This window comes from Castor canadensis, chromosome 5 (genome assembly GCF_047511655.1).
Source record: "Castor canadensis chromosome 5, mCasCan1.hap1v2, whole genome shotgun sequence".
NCBI lineage: Eukaryota > Metazoa > Chordata > Mammalia > Rodentia > Castoridae > Castor > Castor canadensis.
This window is the reverse complement of record NC_133390.1, coordinates 148,178,634-148,199,649: the sequence shown is the minus strand read 5'-3', so window position 1 is coordinate 148,199,649 and position 21,016 is coordinate 148,178,634. Positions and strand designations below refer to the sequence as shown.

At 35.7% G+C, this 21,016-nt stretch overlaps 1 protein-coding gene across 3 annotated transcripts in view; it reads left to right on the top strand.

Annotated features, from left to right (window-relative positions):
• Plcb1 (phospholipase C beta 1) overlaps positions 1 to 21,016 on the top strand; it is a 725,927-nt gene that overhangs the window by 527,684 nt on the left and 177,227 nt on the right. For all 3 annotated transcript variants that reach the window (XM_074074371.1, XM_074074370.1, XM_020160494.2), the window contains exon 10: positions 15,941 to 16,087. In XM_074074371.1, the coding sequence (XP_073930472.1) occupies positions 15,941 to 16,087 (147 nt within the window). The remainder of the gene's footprint in view (positions 1 to 15,940; positions 16,088 to 21,016) is intronic.

Genomic DNA, 21,016 nt, shown 5'->3' with positions numbered 1-21,016 from the left:
ATGTTATGCTTTGTGAACATTTCAGAGCAGAGGCCCAAATGAGAGACACATTAAAGTCAGATGGCATTTAAGGCACTAAGAGATAATATGTCCTAAGTAGCTCAGAATAAAGCATGAATGACCATGTCTCCCAGGCCTGCTTTGGTGCTAGACATTGGAAGAAATGTAAAGAAAGTGAAGGTCATGGTCATTGCCCTTAGAAAGTCAATGTCCATTTTGACCAAAAACATGACAATGACATGATTATTAAGGCCCTAGCACATTTCTGTTTCCTTTGCATATGGTCAGGAACCATTATGGAAAGGCTCCTCTCACAGAACAGTGGGACAATGCAGTAATAAAATGTGATGGAATGTCTTTCCTACCCTCTGAGAACCTCTGACTCTAAAGGACAAGTCAGGAATGATACAATTGTAGTCTTTACATACAGTACTAAGGCTTCTGATCTAAATTCTGTCTTTATCTCTCCATAACAGCTTAAAAAGGCAGTTGAATTTTCTTTGAGTCAAAGTTTGTTTCTCTGTCATGTTAAATAACAAAATTTTGTTTAACTTACCAAATGGAACAGTGAGGAGTAAATATCTTTGAATTTATTTATCCAAAGATGTGAGACTGTTTTGTAAAATGTCTAAATCAAAGTTAGGTGTTATTATTAAGAACTTTCGCACAAGCCACATCAACAAGTACAACTTATTTGTACAGGAAAAACTACAGGGACACAGAATGCTGTGACAGTGGGATGGGGGTGCTGATCTGCAAAAGCTTTGAGAAAATTGCACAGAGCCAATAGTAGACATGATCACACCTAACTGAGAACCATATTTGTCCATAGTTATGGTCCAAATGGAATAAGAATGGATAATTCTTTTCAATTTAAGATAAAATGATGCTTGAGAACATGTGTATGACACATTCTAGTTCATGACTAGAAAAATTGATAAAATAGGTAAACCAGCAAAGTTCATATATTACACAAAACACATAGTTGGTATATTCAATAGGAAAGTTGTGCCCAAGCAGAGATAATTGAAAAGGGAACATTTCATAGGTTATTTCTGAAAGCAGGCAAGTAGATTTTGGTGAGCCACAAGATATTAGTGCCATCTGCACTTACTTCGCTAAGTTGGGCTAGCAAGAATTCACAGGGTCATAATATAATATTAGGAATAAATGTAAGCCAAGAAATAGCTTCTCAATGCTGTGCTTGGCAGTGATTTAAGGAGGTGGTAAGCCAGTAGTGTTCCAGTGTACTCTGGTATCATTACAAGAAGAGTGAGGATTGAACAATAATGAATGGATTCTCAACCACCTAATCCCAGTAACATCTAAACAGATGAGTGCCAGATCCTGCCTAATTGGCATTTGGCACAATAGAATGAAGCTGGTGCCATGCTTGTTGGAAGACACATTGTCCAGTTAGCCCATTTTGACTGCGTGATGATTCTATGTGGATTTATGGGCCATCTGTCTTCCAAGGCAAAATTTCTCTTTTGCTGCAGGGTTTTTAAATATATTTGCATGTGTTTGTCTGTTTTTATTTTTTTCAAGCTAACCTTCACATAGTTCTTTCTTTTTTTTTGCAAAACTCACAAAACCATGTCACCTCTTCTGTTTAGTATTTCTGTTCTCCTTATGCTGGCATAACAAGTTCTCTGTTGTATTTTATTTTTCTTCCTAAATGTTGGACTCATCTCTTGGAGAAGAAAAATGCTAAAAGATGCCTATAAATTACATGCAGAGATTAGAATGTAAATTAAGTCCGGAAAAGAATTTTGGACCTTGATAGACAAATTCAAATCAAAGAGCTAATCCTCATGCCTCTGCCAGATGGGTCATTTGTCTGCCAGAGCCCTGCTTCTTTTAACAGAAAGATTAAAGAAGCACATTTTCGAGAGATAAGTAAATCACGGAAAAACTCTTCCTTGGTCACATTCAAGGCTATTTTTAGGACAAATGCAGGGTGACAAGATTGAAGCCAACTGTCAATGAGGCTAAATGCTCTCCTTTCCATCAGCCATGTCCCTTATCAGCCAGTGCTGAGAGAGTTATATGGATAAACGTGATCAGTGCCACCCACAACCATCTGCTTTTTCACTGCCTCAGCATGCACTCCTGGTCCAACTTTCAAGCTAAATGTGTGTTCTTAGACATGTTACGTTCCTCTCTAAGCCTCAGTTTACTCAACTGAAGATGGGAATTAAAAAGTCCATCTCTCATAGAATTTCTTTGCCTGGCATGTGCTCAGTGCTTAGTAATGGTAGTTCCTTTTATTAGTATTTTTATTGTTATTCTTTACCTTCTATTATTAAACAATGTGTGACGTCTTCTACAGTATATCAGCATCACAGTTAATGCTATAGGACACAGAGTCTGACTGCCTGGGCTCAAATCCCAACATATCTTTCTGATTTATGTGACCTTGAACATGCTTCCTTCAGGGATCTCATTTATAAGGTAGGCATAGAAGTAGTACCTACTAGTAGAGTTATGGTGAGGATGAAGTGAGTTAATTTTGCATACAGTAAGCTACATAGAAAGGTTTTTTAACCAGTGTACTGGAAATAGATCAGATTGATGAAACTCTGCAAAGGCATTCTGTTTTTCTTCCTTTCTTATCAGACTTGCACTTACATGTTATATTTTCTTTCAGGTCAGAATCCATTATTCCAAAAAGAAATATTGTCTGTGTATACACAGCCAACCACATTTTCTTTCCTTGAAACTCCAGAGAATTTTTTCTGTGGAACTTCATTGCTGCTACCTTACATCTGCTTTTAGGACAAACTTGGAATCAGTTCCATGTCGGTTTTTCAATGCCATGTTAGGGGCATTTCCAAGGTTACCATCCCAGTAAAAACCAGAAACTGAGCAGGAGAGAGACTGACTGTGGGACTTTGCAGGCACCTTAATAGTATGCCATGAATTTTATTTAGAGATTAGCTTTCAGTGACGCTCTGTGTAGTTTTTCCTTCTCCTGGGTCACGAAGCTCACACAAAGTATAATGAAAAGTATTGTGTTTTGGTATCACTGCTGGGCTCGGTAATTTCAGTACAAATGTGGAGTATCCACTTATGTTACCTAGCCTACCCCCAACCCCCGTAACAGGTATCAAACTCAGAGCCTTAGGTTTGCTAGGCAAGTGCTCTACCACTTGAGCCACACCTTATTCTTTTGCTTTTAGTTGATTTTTCAGATAGGATCTCTCACTTTTGCCTGAGTTATCCTTAGGCAAGACCCTCCTACCTCTGCCTTCCACATAGCTGGGATTATAGATGTATGCAACCATGCCCACTAACCTGGACTTATTGAAAGTCATATGGTTCAGGTAAATGATGAAAGCCTGTAGATTTATTTCAGATATACTTTTAACTTATGAACTTAATAGGAAATTTTGTCATAGCTAAGCAAAGGAAGTTAAGAGGAATGTGTATTAATGGAGCAAGAGCTTGCCATGTACAATGTGATAAAGTACACTCAACTCTTCTACCATTTTAGGGTTGATTTGCCAGATTCTGAATTGTTCTGGTCTCCTCATTCTGGTCTTCTTTGATGGTTTTAAGCATAAAATTTGTCTGGTGCTTCCCCTACCCCTAGACTTCAGGACAATGAAGCTTTTAGAAGAGTTCCCTCAGGACCAAGCAGAAGATATACCCTTTAGTTCTCCCTTCTCTTTCATCCCTTCCTTTCCTGGTACAATGCTTTGTTGCTCCTGTTTTGCAGAAAAGTCAAAGGGACTGATTTTTGGAGGATAAAGATAGGCTTGAGTACACAATTTATTTCAGTGCCTTAGAATTTACTTGTAGAAGTCCCCTGAATTTTTTTTAGATTAATTGGATAATTTCTCCAGCATTATTTTGATATCAAATTGCAACTTTACCTGAGAGACTTAGGAAATAGAATTATAAATGTGGAAATGACTTTCTTCTAATTATAGTCATGAAGGTCCCATCCCATAGTCACCATGAAGGAATATGGACAAGTCACCAGCACTCAGGACATCAAAAGCCAGCTTGATTCAGTTGTCACTCCTTTAGAAACCCAGGGAGTTGAAAACTGCTTTCACATTCTACCATACCTGTCCCACAAAAGCAGCCCTGGGAAATTGGCAAGAAAAGCCAGGGGGTCCAAGAAACATCTCACCTGATAAGTACCCAAGTGCTCAGGCTACCTCTGCAATTCTGGTTACAGTCTACCTGAGATAAACTCAGCAAAGAAAACCTATCTGGCAAATTATCCCTACAGTACCATCTGCATGCTTTTTGCTAGAAAGCTATAAATAAAGTTAGGCAACCCCACAATAAGTTCCTGGCTAAGCAAGGCAGAAAGACCTTCCATTCCTTCTGTCTAATTCAATTTTTGCCTAAAAATACTAGGATCAAAGATAAAGAGTGTGAAATCTTCCTAAACATAACCAACAAAAATAGCAGCAGTATATCACAGTAGGAAACTCATGGAACTTCAAGATAAACATGGTGGATTGAACATACTCATATAATTAAACTCTCTTGAGTCCACAGTAAAACTGCATTAAAAGAGATCTTTTGAAAGGATAATCTAGGAAAAGTGTTGTATAAAAACATAAGAGACAGCAATTACAATTTAGACAACTGGATATATGTTTACAGCTATAACAGATCTGAGGAAATGATCATAGATCAACGATGTGACAAGTTGAGAGTTATCTTGAGTTTTTCCATAACCTTAAAAGTCCTAGGAATTGATGATGCTATTTCCTCTGGAAATGAGTTTATAGCTAAGGAATACAGAAGGAGGATTGACCACTATTTAAGGAATCATCAGAATTCCTACCTGAGAGAAACTAAGTGTTTAATGCTCTGAAAACAGGAAAACAGAAAGAATGAGAGTAACACAAGGATAGGTGAATGCAGGGCTGCCATGTTGAAAGCAAGAAGATCATGACATACTACATGAGGACTTGGCTCTAGAGTGCTGGCATCCAGGCCTTTACTCTCTTTGCAAGAAAGGAAACAGTGCTTCCCTAGGAACTCTGACCAGCACAAAAAGAAAAACCTAAAGACATCAACATTGGGGTTTACTCCAAAAGAGACAAAGATAGAGCATGCTACAATGATGCCTTATCTACTCTCATGCTTTTCAAAGTCACCATATACGTTAAAAAATCCAGTCAGCTTTTTAGTTTGCCAACTTAAAATATAAACAAATAATTGAAATTGATAGTTACTAGATATATGAGGAAATTGTCATTTAAGAAGTAGAAATAAATGAAGAACAAAACTGAAGAATAAAAATAACTGTAGTAATATTTCTTAAAGTTATACATATATCATTAATATCCTTGGAAAAATAAGGATTTTTTTTCTGTGAAAAAAGAACAGAATACTATTTTTAAAGAAATGTCAAAAATAAAATAAACATGCTCTTAGACATTAAAATCAGGATAGCAGAATCAAAACACTGAAAGAAGAGCTGGAAATATAATTGAAGAAATATCTCAGAGAATAGAGCAAATAAATTAACAGAAAATTGGAGAGAAAATCTGTAGAATTTTCAACTCTAGCCACATAATATTCTAGAAAGAGAAAACAGAAGAAATTATCATAGAAGTAATGCATGAAAAATTTCCCAAACAAGACTTAGCTTCCAAACTGAGTTTTCAATGACTACCCAGCACACGGGATAAAGATTAAAAACATCTCAAAACACGTCATTGTGTGATCTCAAGAAACTAAGCCAAAGATACTGAAAATTTCCAGAGAGACAAAAACAAATAGAAAAACAGGCCACATAACTATTTTTAGTATGGTGACTCAGAAAGATTTTAAACTTTCTCAACAGACACACTAGAAGTTAAAAGGCAGTGGAACAAATTTCTGAAAGGAAAAAATTTCCAGTTCAGAATGTATCCAGCTAAACTAGCAACCAAATATGCAAGCATAAGGGAATTGTTTTTAGGCAAGCAAAGCTCAAGAAATTTATCACTCATGAATCTTTTGTCAGGAAGCTACTGACAAATGTGTTCCAACTAAAATGAAAAATCTAACCACGAAAAAGGAAAACATAAATGTGAAAAATAAAAGAGATTAATCACAGTTGAGTGTCACTGAACATATTGCAAGGTTTTAAAGCATGATTTTGGAAGCTTCTTTGGGATCTGGCTGTGTAGCTCAGTGGTAGAACCTGGGTTTGATCCCCAGCACCAATAGATAAGTAAATACATAAACAAATAAATAATAAAACCTCTCTGGAAGGTATCATTCTATCAAATAGAGCTTTGAATTTGTATCTTCCTGAGACTCAACCATTATTTACCCCAGGGAAAGAAGAGGGCCAGATGGAGGGAGAGTATGGTGAGTGACCATGACATTTGTGCAAAGCCACATGACATTAAGAGTTTCTTTGCAGCAAAGATATTGCTGAAAAATGACAAGACATTTAAATGATCCTCGGGGGCCATTATTTGGTCACGTCACTTTCATCTTAGAAGAAGGTTCCTCTCTCCAGTTAAGCCATATCTGTTCTCCTTTGGCAACGCCTAAATTTCTTTTAAATTTCTTTCAAACTGTTTCATAGAATAGTGTTGTGTTATGTTCTTGAGGGATTTATACTATCCTACTTTGGTTCTAAGTGGTTCAAGTAAAATATATGCATATAAAGTCCTTTAGGTGCCATTACGTACCAATCCTTATTAAGAAAATACGTAAGACAATTTATTTTTAGGCTTTCTCAGCTGGCCTTATCCCTCTGAACTTATCTTCTTATTGATTTTATACTAGAAAATTGTGGCATTGCTTTCTGTTGTGGTTTGATGTTTCATAATCTCATTCTAATACAGGACATTTTGTTTTAATTTAACTAGTATCATCACTAACATATTGGCATGGTTGAATTCATAGAACTTGAGAGCTAGGGACTGGAGATGTGACTCAAGGAATAGAACACTGGCCTAGAATTCAAGAGCTAAAGGAAACTTAAGAGTCATATATACTTTATTCATCTTTTGGTTAAGGAATTTTTCCCTGACCGGTTACTTCTTGGCAGAAGTGGAAGCTGGATTTCTGGTACTGTTCGGAAAAGCAATGTGTCTTCCAACTTTTTTTTTCAGTGTTAGTGATTGAGCTCAGGGCCTCAAGCATGCTAGGCTATTTTAATTCTTCTGTGTTCCTTAGTGTACTAAAAAAAAAAAAAGATTGACACAATCTTGCATATAGTACAAGATTTATTTTTTTAAAACATGGGTACATTTGGGATTTCTTTGCTTACTTTTTATTTATTTTTAATTTCTTTTATGATCATATTATTATTGCACTGGAGATACATTGTGACATTTACAAAAGTTCTTGTAATATATCATAGTTGAATTCACCCCTCCATCATTCTCCTTTATTCACTCCTTCTCCCCATCCCTTCCTGAAATAGTTTCAGGGGTCTCATTTTTCCATTTTCATACATAGTACATAATATTACCACCATATTCAGCCTCCTGCACCCTTTCCTTATTTCCTCCCCCATCCCACTTGAGCCAAACCCTAGACAGGACCCACTTTGCCTTCCTGTTCTCCGTTTTTGAAAATTGAAAAGAAGACACTTTTGTTTAAGATAGCTATACATTTCAACCAATGCCAGCAGAAGTCTACCAGCTATGCCTGTTTCCTATGTGGAACCAAGGAAGATTCTCTGAGAGTCTGCTTTCTAACCTCAAGCTTTTATAAGACAGAGCTGTGTTTTAGACTAATTCGTTATACCAAAATGTCTGTACTTTTGCAATTGACCTCCTAGCATTTTACAGATTACACACTGATTACTTATCCTTACTTTTACACTGTCTTTTTGTAACTTTGACATTTATCTACTTATTAATTGTATTTTTGATGCATCAAAAATTTCGAGCACTTTCTCCTTTCGTGAACAAGTCAAAGCTTTGGTGTGAAAGTCTGATGCCTGGTATCTGTTCTCTTAATCTGCAACTGTATTCTGTCTGAATTGCTACACAAACTCATTCATTGCTCTTATTCAAAATTAGATAAATTCCTTCACTGGGTTTTTAAGAATTATTTACTATCATTATAAATAATCTTCAAGAACAACAACTCTTCTAACTCTTGGTTTTTACTAATTTTAATCTCTTTTAAATATTATGTTAAAGGGCTGGATGTATAGTTCAGGGGTAAAATGACTGCTTAGCATGCAATCTCCAACTCCAGAAAAAAAAAAGTTAAAATCTTTGATTTCTATGAAAAAACCCAAATGGTTATGATTTATTTGGACATTAAGCAGCTTTGTATTTAATTAGCAGTATTTGTCTAGATTTTTGTTTTGGTTTCTGTTGTTGTTGACAAAGAATCCATATACAGACACTAGGGATGTAGCTCAGTGGTAGAGCACATGCTTAGCTTGTGGAAGGCTCTAGATTCAATTACCAGCATGAGAAAAGAACACTGACATGCACAGGATGTGTGTGTGCCTGTGTGTGTGTGTGTGTGTGCCTGTGTGTGTGTGTGTGTGTGTGTGTGGTCTCATAGACTCCTTTGAACTGGCTGTATCATCTTCCTGGTTTCTTCATTAATAAATAAAGTAACACTTCGTCACATTCTTAGCATGTGGCAAATTACACCTTGACCTAAATTATATCTCCATTAGAGGATGATATTTGTAGTTTATATGCCTTGCTTTTCTGTCCTGCACCAATACAGACATCAAAATTAATCACAAACATAGTTCACAGTCTTTCTCAACACAAGTGACCAAAAGGTAATAACAATAAATGGAAATTGATGCTGAAGTTAAAATTCATTTGTCATCTCTGCTTTATTGGCATATGTTTTGTTTTAGTTGCTTTAAAAAGTTGATGAACAGATCAAAATATATTTACTCCTGCAAAGTAAGAGTTATAAACTGACAGCCACTGGGTCAAATCCAGCACCATAATCTTCTATTGATGGAATTTGCATACCTTTAGAAGGAATGTACACTTACCAAGTTTCCACTAGACTGTTAACTAAACCCCACACTCTCTGGTTTGCATATTTAACCAGTAGTTCTATTACTTTCCTTCCTTGGCCTAGAAGTCACTTGCTTTTACTGCCTGTCCTTTTAGAATAGCTGTAGTTACAGAATCAGTTGTACAAAATTTCCATTTACATAGGTAAAAAATGCCAAATGCAGCAGTTTCATATGACTTGACCTAATCAGAAAATAAGAATCAAACAAAACTATAGTACCCTTGGTGATCTTCCAGTTTCAAAAGGACTTATTTTCTACTTTGAATAACTAATCATGTGAAAGACTGGATGTAACACTGTACACAAAGCAGCACATGGACTCCAGAGATGACAAGGATATAAATAAATACACACCTGCCTTGGAGTTTATATACCTGGTTTTCAAGGGGTTGATGGTTCTATTTTTCCATTCAATTGTGAGCTCTTTGAAGGCAGGGTCTGGGTATAGTGTGCTTTATTTTTCTATGTACTTCATACATGACAGTGTTAAATAAACCTTCATAAAATGAATAAAAGATGAAGAGAAGGGAGGCAGAAAAAGTGGAGACTCTAGGAGCACTTGACAACCTGGATTTATTAAAGAAAATAAGAAGACTGCAAAGAAACAAGACTGTTTTAAAGGACATTTTTACCTCAGTGAATTTTATATTCCAAAATATTTTTAAAACATCTATCAAGATAGCATTTTCTTCAGGTGACTTTGATTTGTTTCCAAAAACCAAAATCAGTCCACAGGGGTAGATGCAGTCCCCATAAGTACATGTAAACCATAGGCTTCGAAAGCAGTATCAAATGTTCTTTTCAAGGACAGTATGATCAGGACGATCGCTTTGTTAGGCAGTGGCTATTTGGCAGTATAAAATATGGTGTCTATTAAAAATTGATCACACACAAACATCAATGTAAGTCCTTTATGTAATTGTTTCCATTTCTAAAGAAAGAGACCTTCTTAGCACTTTTTCCTTTTATCATTATTGACATTGTCAAGATAAGTGTTTGAGTTTTTTTTTTTCTTTTTCTTTTATTATTCATATGTGCATACAAGGCTTGGGTCATTTCTCCCCCCTGCCCCCACCCCCTCCCTTACCACCCACTCCGCCCCCTCCCTCACCCTCCCCCCAGTACCCAGCAGAAACTATTTTGCCCTTATTTCTAATTTTGTTGTAGAGAGAGTATAAGCAATAACAGGAAGGGACAAGGGTTTTTGCTGGTTGAGATAAGGATAGCTATACAGGGCATTGACTCACATTGATTTCCTGTGCGTGGGTGTTACCTTCTAGGTTAATTCTTTTTGATCTAACCTTTTCTCTAGTTCCTGGTCCCCTTTTCCTATTGGCCTCAGTTGCTTTTAAGGTATCTGCTTTAGTTTCTCTGCGTTAAGGGCAACAAATTCTACCTAGTTTTTTAGGTGTCTTACCTATCCTCACCCCTCCCTTGTGTGCTCTCACTTTTATCATGTGCTCATAGTCTAATCCCATTGTTGTGTTTGCCCTTGATCTAATGTCCACATATGAGGGAGAACATATGATTTTTGGTCTTTTGGGCCAGGCCAACCTCACTCAGAATGATGTTCTCCAATTACATCCATTTACCAGCGAATGATAACATTTCGTTCTTCTTCATGGCTACATAAAATTCCATTGTGTAGAGATACCACATTTTCTTAATCCATTCGTCAGTGCTGGGGCATCTTGGCTGTTTCCATAACTTGGCTATTGTGAATAGTGCCGCAATAAACATGGGTGTGCAGGTGCCTCTGGAGTAACCTGTGTCACTGTCTTTTGGGTATATCCCCAAGAGTGGTATTGCTGGATCAAATGGTAGATCGATGGCTAGCTTTTTAAGTAGCCTCCAAATTTTTTTCCAGAGTGGTTGTACTAGTCTACATTCCCACCAACAGTGTAAGAGGGTTCCTTTTTCCCCACATCCTCGCCAGCACCTGTTGGTGGTGGTGTTGCTGATGATGGCTATTCTAACAGGGGTGAGGTGGAATCTTAGTGTGGTTTTAATTTGCATTTCCTTTATTGCTAGAGATGGTGAGCATTTTTTCATGAGTTTTTTGGCCATTTGAATTTCTTCTTTTGAGAAAGTTCTGTTTAGTTCACGTGCCCATTTCTTTATTGCTTCATTAGTTTTGGGAGAATTTAGTTTTTTAAGTTCCCTATATATTCTGGTTATCAGTCCTTTGTCTGAGGTATAGTTGGCAAATATTTTCTCCCACTCTGTGGGTGTTCTCTTCAGTTTAGAGACCATTTCTTTTGATGAACAGAAGCTTTTTAGTTTTCTGAGGTCCCATTTATCTATGGTATCTCTTAGTTGCTGTGTTGCTGGGGTTTCATTGAGAAAGTTCTTACCTATACCTCCTAATTCCAGAGTATTTCCTACTCTTTCCTGTATCAACTTAAGAGTTTGGGGTCTGATATTAAGATCCTTGATCCATTTTGAGTTAATCTCAGTATAGGGTGATATACGTGGATCTAGTTTCAGTTTTTTGCAGACTGCTAACCAGTTTTCCCAGCAGTTTTTGTTGAAGAGGCTGCTATTTCTCTATCATGTATTTTTAGCTCCTTTGTCAAAGACAAGTTGGTTATAGTTGTGTGGCTTCATATCTGGGTCCTCTATTCTGTTCCACTGGTCTTCATGTCTGTTTTTGTGCCCATACCATGCTGTTTTTATTGTTATTGCTTTGTAATATAGTCCACGAAATAGAAAGCGAAGGAAAACTGCCAAACACATCTTATGAAGCCAGTATTACACTTATCCCAAAACCAGGCAAAGACACCTCCAAAAAGGAGAACTATAGGCCAATTTCCTTAATGAACATTGATGCAAAAATCCTCAACAAAATAATGGCAAACCGAATTCAGCAACACATCAAAAAGATTATTCACCATGACCAAGTAGGCTTCATCCCAGGGATGCAGGGGTGGTTCAACATACGAAAATCAATAAACGTAATAAACCACATTAACAGAAGCAAAGACAAAAACCACTTGATCATCTCAATAGATGTAGAAAAAGCCTTTGATAAGATCCAACATCATTTCATGATAAAAGCTCTAAGAAAACTAGGAATAGAAGGAAAGTTCCTCAACATTATAAAATCTACATATGACAAACCTACAGCCAGCATTATACTTAACAGAGAAAAACTGAAACCATTCCCTCTAAAATCAGGAACCAGACAAGGATGCCCACTATCTCCACTCCTATTCAACATAGTACTGGAATTCCTAGCCAGAGCAATTAGGCAAGAAGAAGGAATAAAAGGAATACAAATAGGTAAAGAAACTGTCAAAATATCCCTATTTGCAGATGACATGATCCTATACCTTAATGACCCAAAAAACTCTACTCAGAAGCTTCTAGACATCATCAATAGCTATAGTAAGGTAGCAGGATATAAAATCAACATAGAAAAATCATTAGCATTTCTATACACTAACAATGAGCAAACTGAAAAAGAATGTATGAAAACAATTCCATTTACAATAGCCTCCAAAAAAATCAAATACCTAGGTGTAAACCTAACAAAAGATGTGAAAGACCTCTACAAGGAAAACTGTAAACTTCTGAAGAAAGAGATTGAGGAAGACTATAGAAAGTGGAGAGATCTCCCATGCTCATGGATTGGCAGAATCAACATAGTAAAAATGTCGATACTCCCCAAAGTAATCTACATGTTTAATGCAATTCCCATCAAAATTCCAATGACATTCATTAAAGAGATTGAAAAATCTACTGTTAAATTTATATGGAAACACAAGAGGCCACGTATAGCCAAGGCAATACTCAGTCAAAAGAACAATGCAGGAGGTATCACAATACCTGACTTCAAACTATATTACAAAGTGTTTGAGTTTTAAGCAGTTCATGATCCAAATAATTATTCCTATTTAAAAGTTTGCTTAGAAAGTTGTTTCTTTTATGAAATAGCCCACTCAACAAAAGTCAACAACCACATTTCTTTCTTTTTATTGATTTATTCCTAGACAATATTAAAGATAATGAGGCTGTGTTTCCAGAATTTCAGAAAACTATCATCAGTGATATGACTAGATGTGAAAATAAATTTTAACTGTGATAAATGGTCAGTATTAGCTTTGCCACACCCCTTAGCATTCAAGGATAAACAAGGTTCAAATTAGTTAAATTTAGAATGGTTAGATGTTTTTACCTATGTGTTTGGTAGCCGAGGTGAAAAGATGGAAAAGAAGTACTTCAATATACCACTGATAAAAGACTCGATTATTAAATCTTTAACAGAAAGAAAATTAGCAATCTGCATTAAAGCTTTAAAAATGTGCATAGTCTTTGAATCAGCAATTCTATTCCTTGGAATTCATCCTATGGAAGTAATTAAGGACATGAATGAAGATTTAACTATCAGAGTATTTGATACAATATCCTTTATAGTAGTGAAAAAGTTAGAAACAACTTTAATGACAAATGATCATGGATTATTGCTTAGTCTTGTTATTATTTTGCATTTATGTATAAAATATAAATAGTTATTTTATGTCACAGTTAAATATTCATCTGTACAAAATGTATTTTTCACATGAAAATGTTCATATTTTTCATATATAATTGTATATGTGTGTATAAGACTGTGTCCTCATTAAAGTCTTATACACACAACACTTTTTTATTGCATACATACCAGGGTTTCACCACATTTCCCTTTGAAATAAGAGTGAAATATATTTAGAAAGTTTCATTGTTCCTTTCTGCTTATAGCATTGCATAGTTTTACTTCAGTGTGTATATACTACCTTAGAATTAACATAAAACTGTCTCAACAAGAAGAAAAAAATGCTACCCTCCAATGTTTCCTGGCAATGTTTTTACTACCTATAATTTTGCTGTTATTTTAAGGTTATGATTTTTAAGGCTGAAGAAATAAACTGGTGATGGACCAAAATTGTTAAACTGAGCTTTTCTATGTATCTAGAAAGTTTGCTATGATGAAGATAAAGAATTATCTCAGCACATATATCAAGTTGTATACCTTAAAGATGTACACTTTTTATCTGTCAATTACAGCTCAGCAAAGCTGAAATAAAAGAATTAATATTTAGCAATAATCATTTCAAAAAAGTGACATCAAAGGAAAAATTTCTAAGTAGAGTCTGAGTTAAAGTGGGAATCATATTTCTTCCATCTGAAGTAAAATCATTATAAATATAAAACTTAAAGACTTCTCTTTTTATGGGCATTCAATTTCATAGTCTGAGAAAAACTCACTTGTGGTCATCTTTATTTTCTGTTTCTGAGAAAGAGATAATTATTTGAAAACATGTTTACTTCATTCATCTTAAATAACAAAATCATGTGAGCATACTTTTATTACAAAAGTAACATATATTCCCAATAGAAATCTTGGAAAATCACCTCAAATTCTTTCACTCAAATATAAACACTGATAGTATGTTGGTGTCTATCCATAAAGTTGATAACCACTTCTTATATTTAAAAACAGGAAGTTAGTATTTAGTGATTTAAATCCTCTGAAAAGTCAGGAAACTACATTTTTGCTTTCTTATTTGTGACAACTGGATATAATTTTTTTCCACATTTACCAATTTATTATAAAGAGTATTACAAAGGATACAGATGAAGAAACGCATCAGGCAGATAAAGGAGAAAGTAGTACAGAGCTTCCATGGCCTTTCTGAGTGCGCCATCCTCCCATAACATCCATGTGGTCAGCTGTCTGGACTATCCAGATTCGGTCCTTTGGATTTTTATGGAGACTTCATTGCATACACATGGACAACATGGAGAAGTTGATTGGACATAGTCTGATCTAATGCCTGATGGATGAGTGGGGAACTCACCCAGGCCTTTCTACTCAGATGCCCGAGCCTCTCTATGTGACCTGCCTTCCTCAGGACTTCCAAAATGGGGGTCCCCTGACATGCTATCAAATACGGCAAGTTAGAGAATATCTTTATGACAGCTACAAAATAAAACAAAAAGGCAGGGGAAGAGTATAGTTTTAGTTTCTATTAACTGCCTTGAGGAGTTCCTAATATGTCTTCAAATGTACAAATGTCTTTTATTTCCCTTCTTATCTCCAACTCTTCTATTTTTTTCATGTTTATATAATGAAGGACATCTACTTTACCACAAAACAAATACAAGTTTCCTTAACTTAAAGATGTGAATAAAAGATTAAATCTGTTTTACAAGTTTTTGTGTCTAACCTAAATGTGCAGAAATGCAGATTATCTCCTTATGTCTAAGGAAGTTGTTAGTATCACAGAACTTTCAAGAATCCAAGTACAAAAGGTGCTACAGCTTAGAACCAAATAATCTTTGCGGTCAAGCACAATTTAATTTTTCCACTTTGAGTTCTTACTGGTAAAACACCTGCTTTTTAGATTTGTACATACCAATTACTCCCTTATATTTATATACTCTTATGCTTTGTCTTTATAAAATGGGTACCATAGCTGGACACAATTGTCAGTGCATATAATTCTAGCTACTCAAGAGGCAGAGATTGGGAGGACTGTGGTTCAAGGCCAGCTCAGGCAAAAAGTTCCCAAGAACCCATCTCAACCAACAGCTAGGTATGGTGGTATGTTTCTGTAATTTCAATTACGTAGGAAGTGTAAATAGGAGAATGCTGGTCCAAGGAGCCGACACATAAACAAAATCCTATTTGAAAAGTAACTAAGCCAGACTCTTGGTGGTATGACTCAAGTGGTAGAGCACCTGACTAGCAAAGCACAAGGTCCTTTCTTCAAACCCATTTGGGGATAATTGTAATGATACAACATCAGCCTATCTAGACTATGGTTTATCCACATTAAAATGAAATGTGACTGCTGTCTTCTATCTTGGATGTTAACAGAAGATTTGCGGGGAGCAGGAATAATTAAAGCAACATGATACCAGTAGACCTTAAAAGAATACATTCATATTCCTGTTAACTCTCATTTTTCTCCAGGACAGATATCAGTAGACGGATTTATGCGTTATCTGAGCGGAGAAGAAAATGGAGTCGTTTCACCTGAGAAACTGGATTTGAATGAAGATATGTCTCAGCCCCTGTCTCACTATTTCATTAATTCCTCACACAACACCTACCTCACAGGTATGAATTCATAGTTCTTTGTTACTTTGGTGAGTCTCACTGAACTTCACCAACTTCTAGTTTTTGTTCTGAAGTAGAGGTGAAGTTTCTTCCATCTCCTGTGAAGTGTCTCTGAGAACAGTGGGTTCCACCAAAACTTCCAACCATAGGCGGTCATGGTTGGTCGTGTCCACGGTTGTGATCTATATCATCCCCTCTCCACACCCTGTAAGTTGCCAATAAGTTTTCAAGTCTTCTGAACTGTGTACATGTCTCATCCGTCAGACCAGCAGTATTTTTGTGTAACAGAACTAATTCTTCAGTGAATTTAAAGCCATTTCCAGGGCTGAGTGCTTGTCTAGCAGGAGTAAGGCATTGGGCTGCAAAATGTAAAAGCCACTGATTCTTCCTCCTACTTCCCTGGATATCACTGACCTATAAGAGGGCTCTGAGACTCTCAGTAATTTCTGCTGAAGACAATTGGTTTTTGTTCAAGGTGAAACAGGACTTTAGCCAAGAAAAGATCTTTGATGACAAATTTTGTAGTAAATACTATAATCAAGTAGGAAAAAGGAAGAATGTGTTTCTAATTTGATCCTAAATTGAACATTGCCATGTTTTTTTCATCAAAAAAAAAAATTAAGTCACACACATATATACATATATATATACATATACATTTACACACATTCATATATATACACATATTATCTCACTATAGTTTACAATTAAAAATTTAATAATCACATATTTTAATAATCTGATAACATTTTTAAAATTAAAATACATTCCTTCTAAAAATGCTTTCTATATAGATAGATCTCTAATCCCAAGTTTTAAAAAGTCTTTGTAGAAAATCAGTTTCTGGTTTAAAATTTAAAAAAAAACTTCATTTTTTTACTTCGCTCAGTCCTAAGACATATGAGGTAGCCAGAACTAACATAAGACAATGGAAGTCCAGGCTATTATTTGGTATCTATGTGATAAATGCACCTCACACCTTAGGGGTTGTTTTGAGATGCTCATGGCTCATTGTCTAGAGATGTGTGGTTTGTGCTTCAGGATAAACTAGCAATAAAACAGACATTAAAAAAAAAAGCACTGAATAACCATGAGGTATCCAAGAAAATTTCACTGGGTGCAGCCATGTGGCAACTAAGCGGTTCTTTCTTTAGAATTCTTTAGAGAGATTCATTTCTTTCAACTTCAAATTCATGCTGTGTTGGTATCAAGTCTAGCATTGACCAGGTATCCCACATTAGGTGAAAAGAGTCTTGGGAAAAGATAGGAATGTAGTTTCTAGACAGCCAGAATTTGCTATCTCAGGGTAATCCATATAATCAGACTCATGAAGTCTGAGTTCTGCAGTCAGTTGAACTGCAACTGGAATATTTTTTCATGAAAATTGCAAGGCTCTCAGGCCACATGTGGCCTGTTTTTGGTTTCAGCTTATCTTACCTACTACTAAGAAAGATCCATATCACTAAACTATGTGTGACTCATCCCAAATTCTAGTCTAGTCAGTTATTTCTACATAACAAATCACTCCAAAACTCAGTGCATAAAACAGACACTTTTATTTGGAACCATATTCTATGGGTCAGGAATTCTTACAGTGGAAAGAGGGGATATCACATCTCTGTTCCATGCTTCTATAGGCCTTATCTGGGAAGAAAATAGGGGGAGAATGGGTGACTCAGACAGCTTACATACAGGAATCATCTAGAGTCTTCTCCAACATGTAGGGGCATGTCAGCTAGAAAGACCCAACTTTAGGACTATGAACCTAATTTCCTACAAGCAGCCTCACCATGTAGCTTGGACTTCCTCACAACATGGCAGCCACAAGATAGGTGGACATCTTACACTGTAGCTCAGGGCTACAAGAACAAGTATCCTAGGGGACATGGAGGAAGTCCAATTGCCTTTTTGCCCTTAACTTCTGAAGCTCCAAAATGGCACTTCTTTCTTTAATTTGTCAAAAGAATCACAAGTCTACCCAGATTCAAAGAGGGGACATAAACCACCATTCTCAGTGGGAAAGTGTCAAAACATTTTAGTCCTTTTTAAAAAACTCTGCAGGTTCCATAAATTCAAGAAAGGACTGTCTACTTAGTCACTTTCCTTAGATGTGGTTCTTTAGGGCCTCTACAAATATTTTCAATTCCTACTCAAGTCCATAAGCCTTTTGTAAGAACTATTTTCCTTCTTATAGGTTCTTAAATCTTACTTGGTATTATTTTGCATTAGATAGATTTGAATCAAATTAAATAAATTCTCATAATATTGTCTTGTTCTAGTACAAGTCAAACTTACTTTCCTGCATGGGGATTAAGGAGAAATCCATATAATTAGCAAAAAAAAAAAAAATAGAGAGAGAGAGAAAATAAATCCATGTAAAAATATTAATATAGGCTCTCAAGGTTTTGCCTGAAATATTCTTTTGACTATGTGTCAAACTTTGGTTTTACTTTATATGTTAGTAGTAATATCGTTGTTTTAATTGCAAACAACTAATATAGAATTCCTTCTCAGAGGCCTTTGGAGATGTTTGAACAATTCTATTATAAAAATATAAATCTCCCAAAACCAGTTAAGAATGCTGTAAAATAAAAATATAACCAAAGCCTAATCCAATAGAATCCAATTAAATTTTAAAACCAATGTCTTAAAAATAAGTTAGATTTTATGCCTCATAGCCATTTCCAAAACAAGAGGAAATTACATCTATAAAAACCTTACATTCATATAAGCAATGGTTTATAGATAAAGAAAGGTTTCCTATTCTAATGAGTTTAAGAAATGCTGGGTGTAAATAAAAGTTAGCACCCACTGTAGTATTTCTTAAAAGTAGGGAAAAAAAAAAAACACTCAGACACAGTCATAAAAGTGATCACAAATCCTCATCTCCCTTGTTACCACTTTACTTATTTTCTTGGAGCATTTTAAGAACTAGTATTTCTGAAAAACTCCAGCCTAAATCCAAATAAGGAGAATTTCAATATGTGGAGTGTTTTCCTTTGAGCCTTTAAAGGGACTGTAGAAACTAAATAGGCAGTATGAAAAAACTAATCAATTTAACAATGTATTATTATTATGTCTATTTCTCTACTCATTATTGCCCCTTGTTGAATATTACAATGGATCCAAAAGGAAAAAAAAGAGAAATATATGCACAGAATGAGTTGGTTTTTAATTATACTGGTCAGTTTTGAGAGTTTTGGATGGTCTTGACAGTATACCCAGTAGTGATGGTGTTTTAATTTATTGTTTTTCCTTGAGGAATTCACCCTGATGACTCAAAAAAAAAAAAAAATCCTCCTAGGACAGACAGTCAGCAGTCATTTCAACTTATACCTTAACAGCATTTCATAAACCTCCATACTCCAAACCATTTGGGAGAGAATGACTCCATATAAAAGCAAGGCAATGTGGTATTTCTCTGCATAATTAGTATCTTTATTCAGTTTGGGAAAAAATTAGATTTGAGATTTTAATGTCAAAAAACATTAGATTTAATTATATCCAATATTTCTAATTAATTAAATTATCTGACTGAATGTGTCAACTTGTGTATATGTTCTTAGCTACAGAAAAGGAATAAAAATAATTTAAAGCCTTGTTGACCACCTATTATTCACCCATAACTGGAGCATCACTCACTCCCTTCTTTCACTTTTCTCTGGTCAGTAGTCATTAGTATAAAAAACCTTTTATGACTTACTTTTCATTTAAAGTATATATATATATAGTCCAAGAAAATTGGGTGGTAGATGTAAAGAAGATGAGCTTAGGAAATAAACAAGCCCTATTTAAATTTATCTCTAACTAAATTATAATCTTACCTCTGTTGAGCATTGGTTTCTTTATTTATAAAATGAAGATAAATTAAAACAACTAAGGTCTTTGTGGCTGAAAGTAATAGAATACTATTAGCTAATGATGCAAAGATTAAGGAATTTATTTCCTCACACAACAAGACATTGGAAGGAGAAGTGGTTGAAGGTTAGTAAAATCAGGAATTCATTAATATCAAGGGACACCCAGGTGCTTTCAATTCTTTTGGTCCCCTTAGGGGACCAAATGACTGTGCAGCCAAGTTAGCACCTCTCTATGAACCAAGATCCACTGTGGCACCAGAAAAAGACCCTGTCTGTGGCCCTTTCTAAGAGTGAAAAAAATGTCTCTAGAGGTTTCCCAACACCTCTCCTCCACCCCCACCGATATTCTTCTTACATATATCCCAGGGGTTCACCACACATTAATGCCCACATTCATCACCACAATGGATCATGAAACTGTCATAACTGCCTGAGAAGATCCTAGATTTTCTCTAGGGCTAGGGAGGGGACCCTGAAGCATTTCAGAGCTTAAATACAATATTCCATTGGCAAGGAGAAAGAGAAAGAAAGCATGACCAGAAATGCACAATTGGGATTAGAGTTTAAACTCCCTACTAAGTGAGAACCTTCTTTATACTTGCTTCCCTTCCTAGATTATAAGGTCAGGAATATGGCTCATTTTTGTTTCCCCAGTAACAAGTAGTTTGCCTCCTAGAGAGATGTGTTTGTTAATATGTACCAACTCTGATGGAGGTGCTCCTATAATTAGAAAGGTATATGCTTAATGTTTTTCCCAAGAGTAGGAATGACTTCAGAATCTTCCACACCTTCTCAGCTAAACCATCTCATGGCAGTTCGATCTATGTTCAAGAAATCTTCATGGTTTTACCAGGGCAGCAACAGATACTATGGAAAAGACAGGTGAGATCAGACTGATGTCTCTAGAGATGATCAAGGCAAACAACACATTCTCTGTGTTTTGGACTGTTTCCAAACAGCAGGGTGTAGCTATGGGATTATATGCCCCAAATGACTGTCACAAAATTGAAAACAAGGAGAAATAGTCCCCATATCCATTTATTGAAAGAGACAATGTTTATCAAAGAAA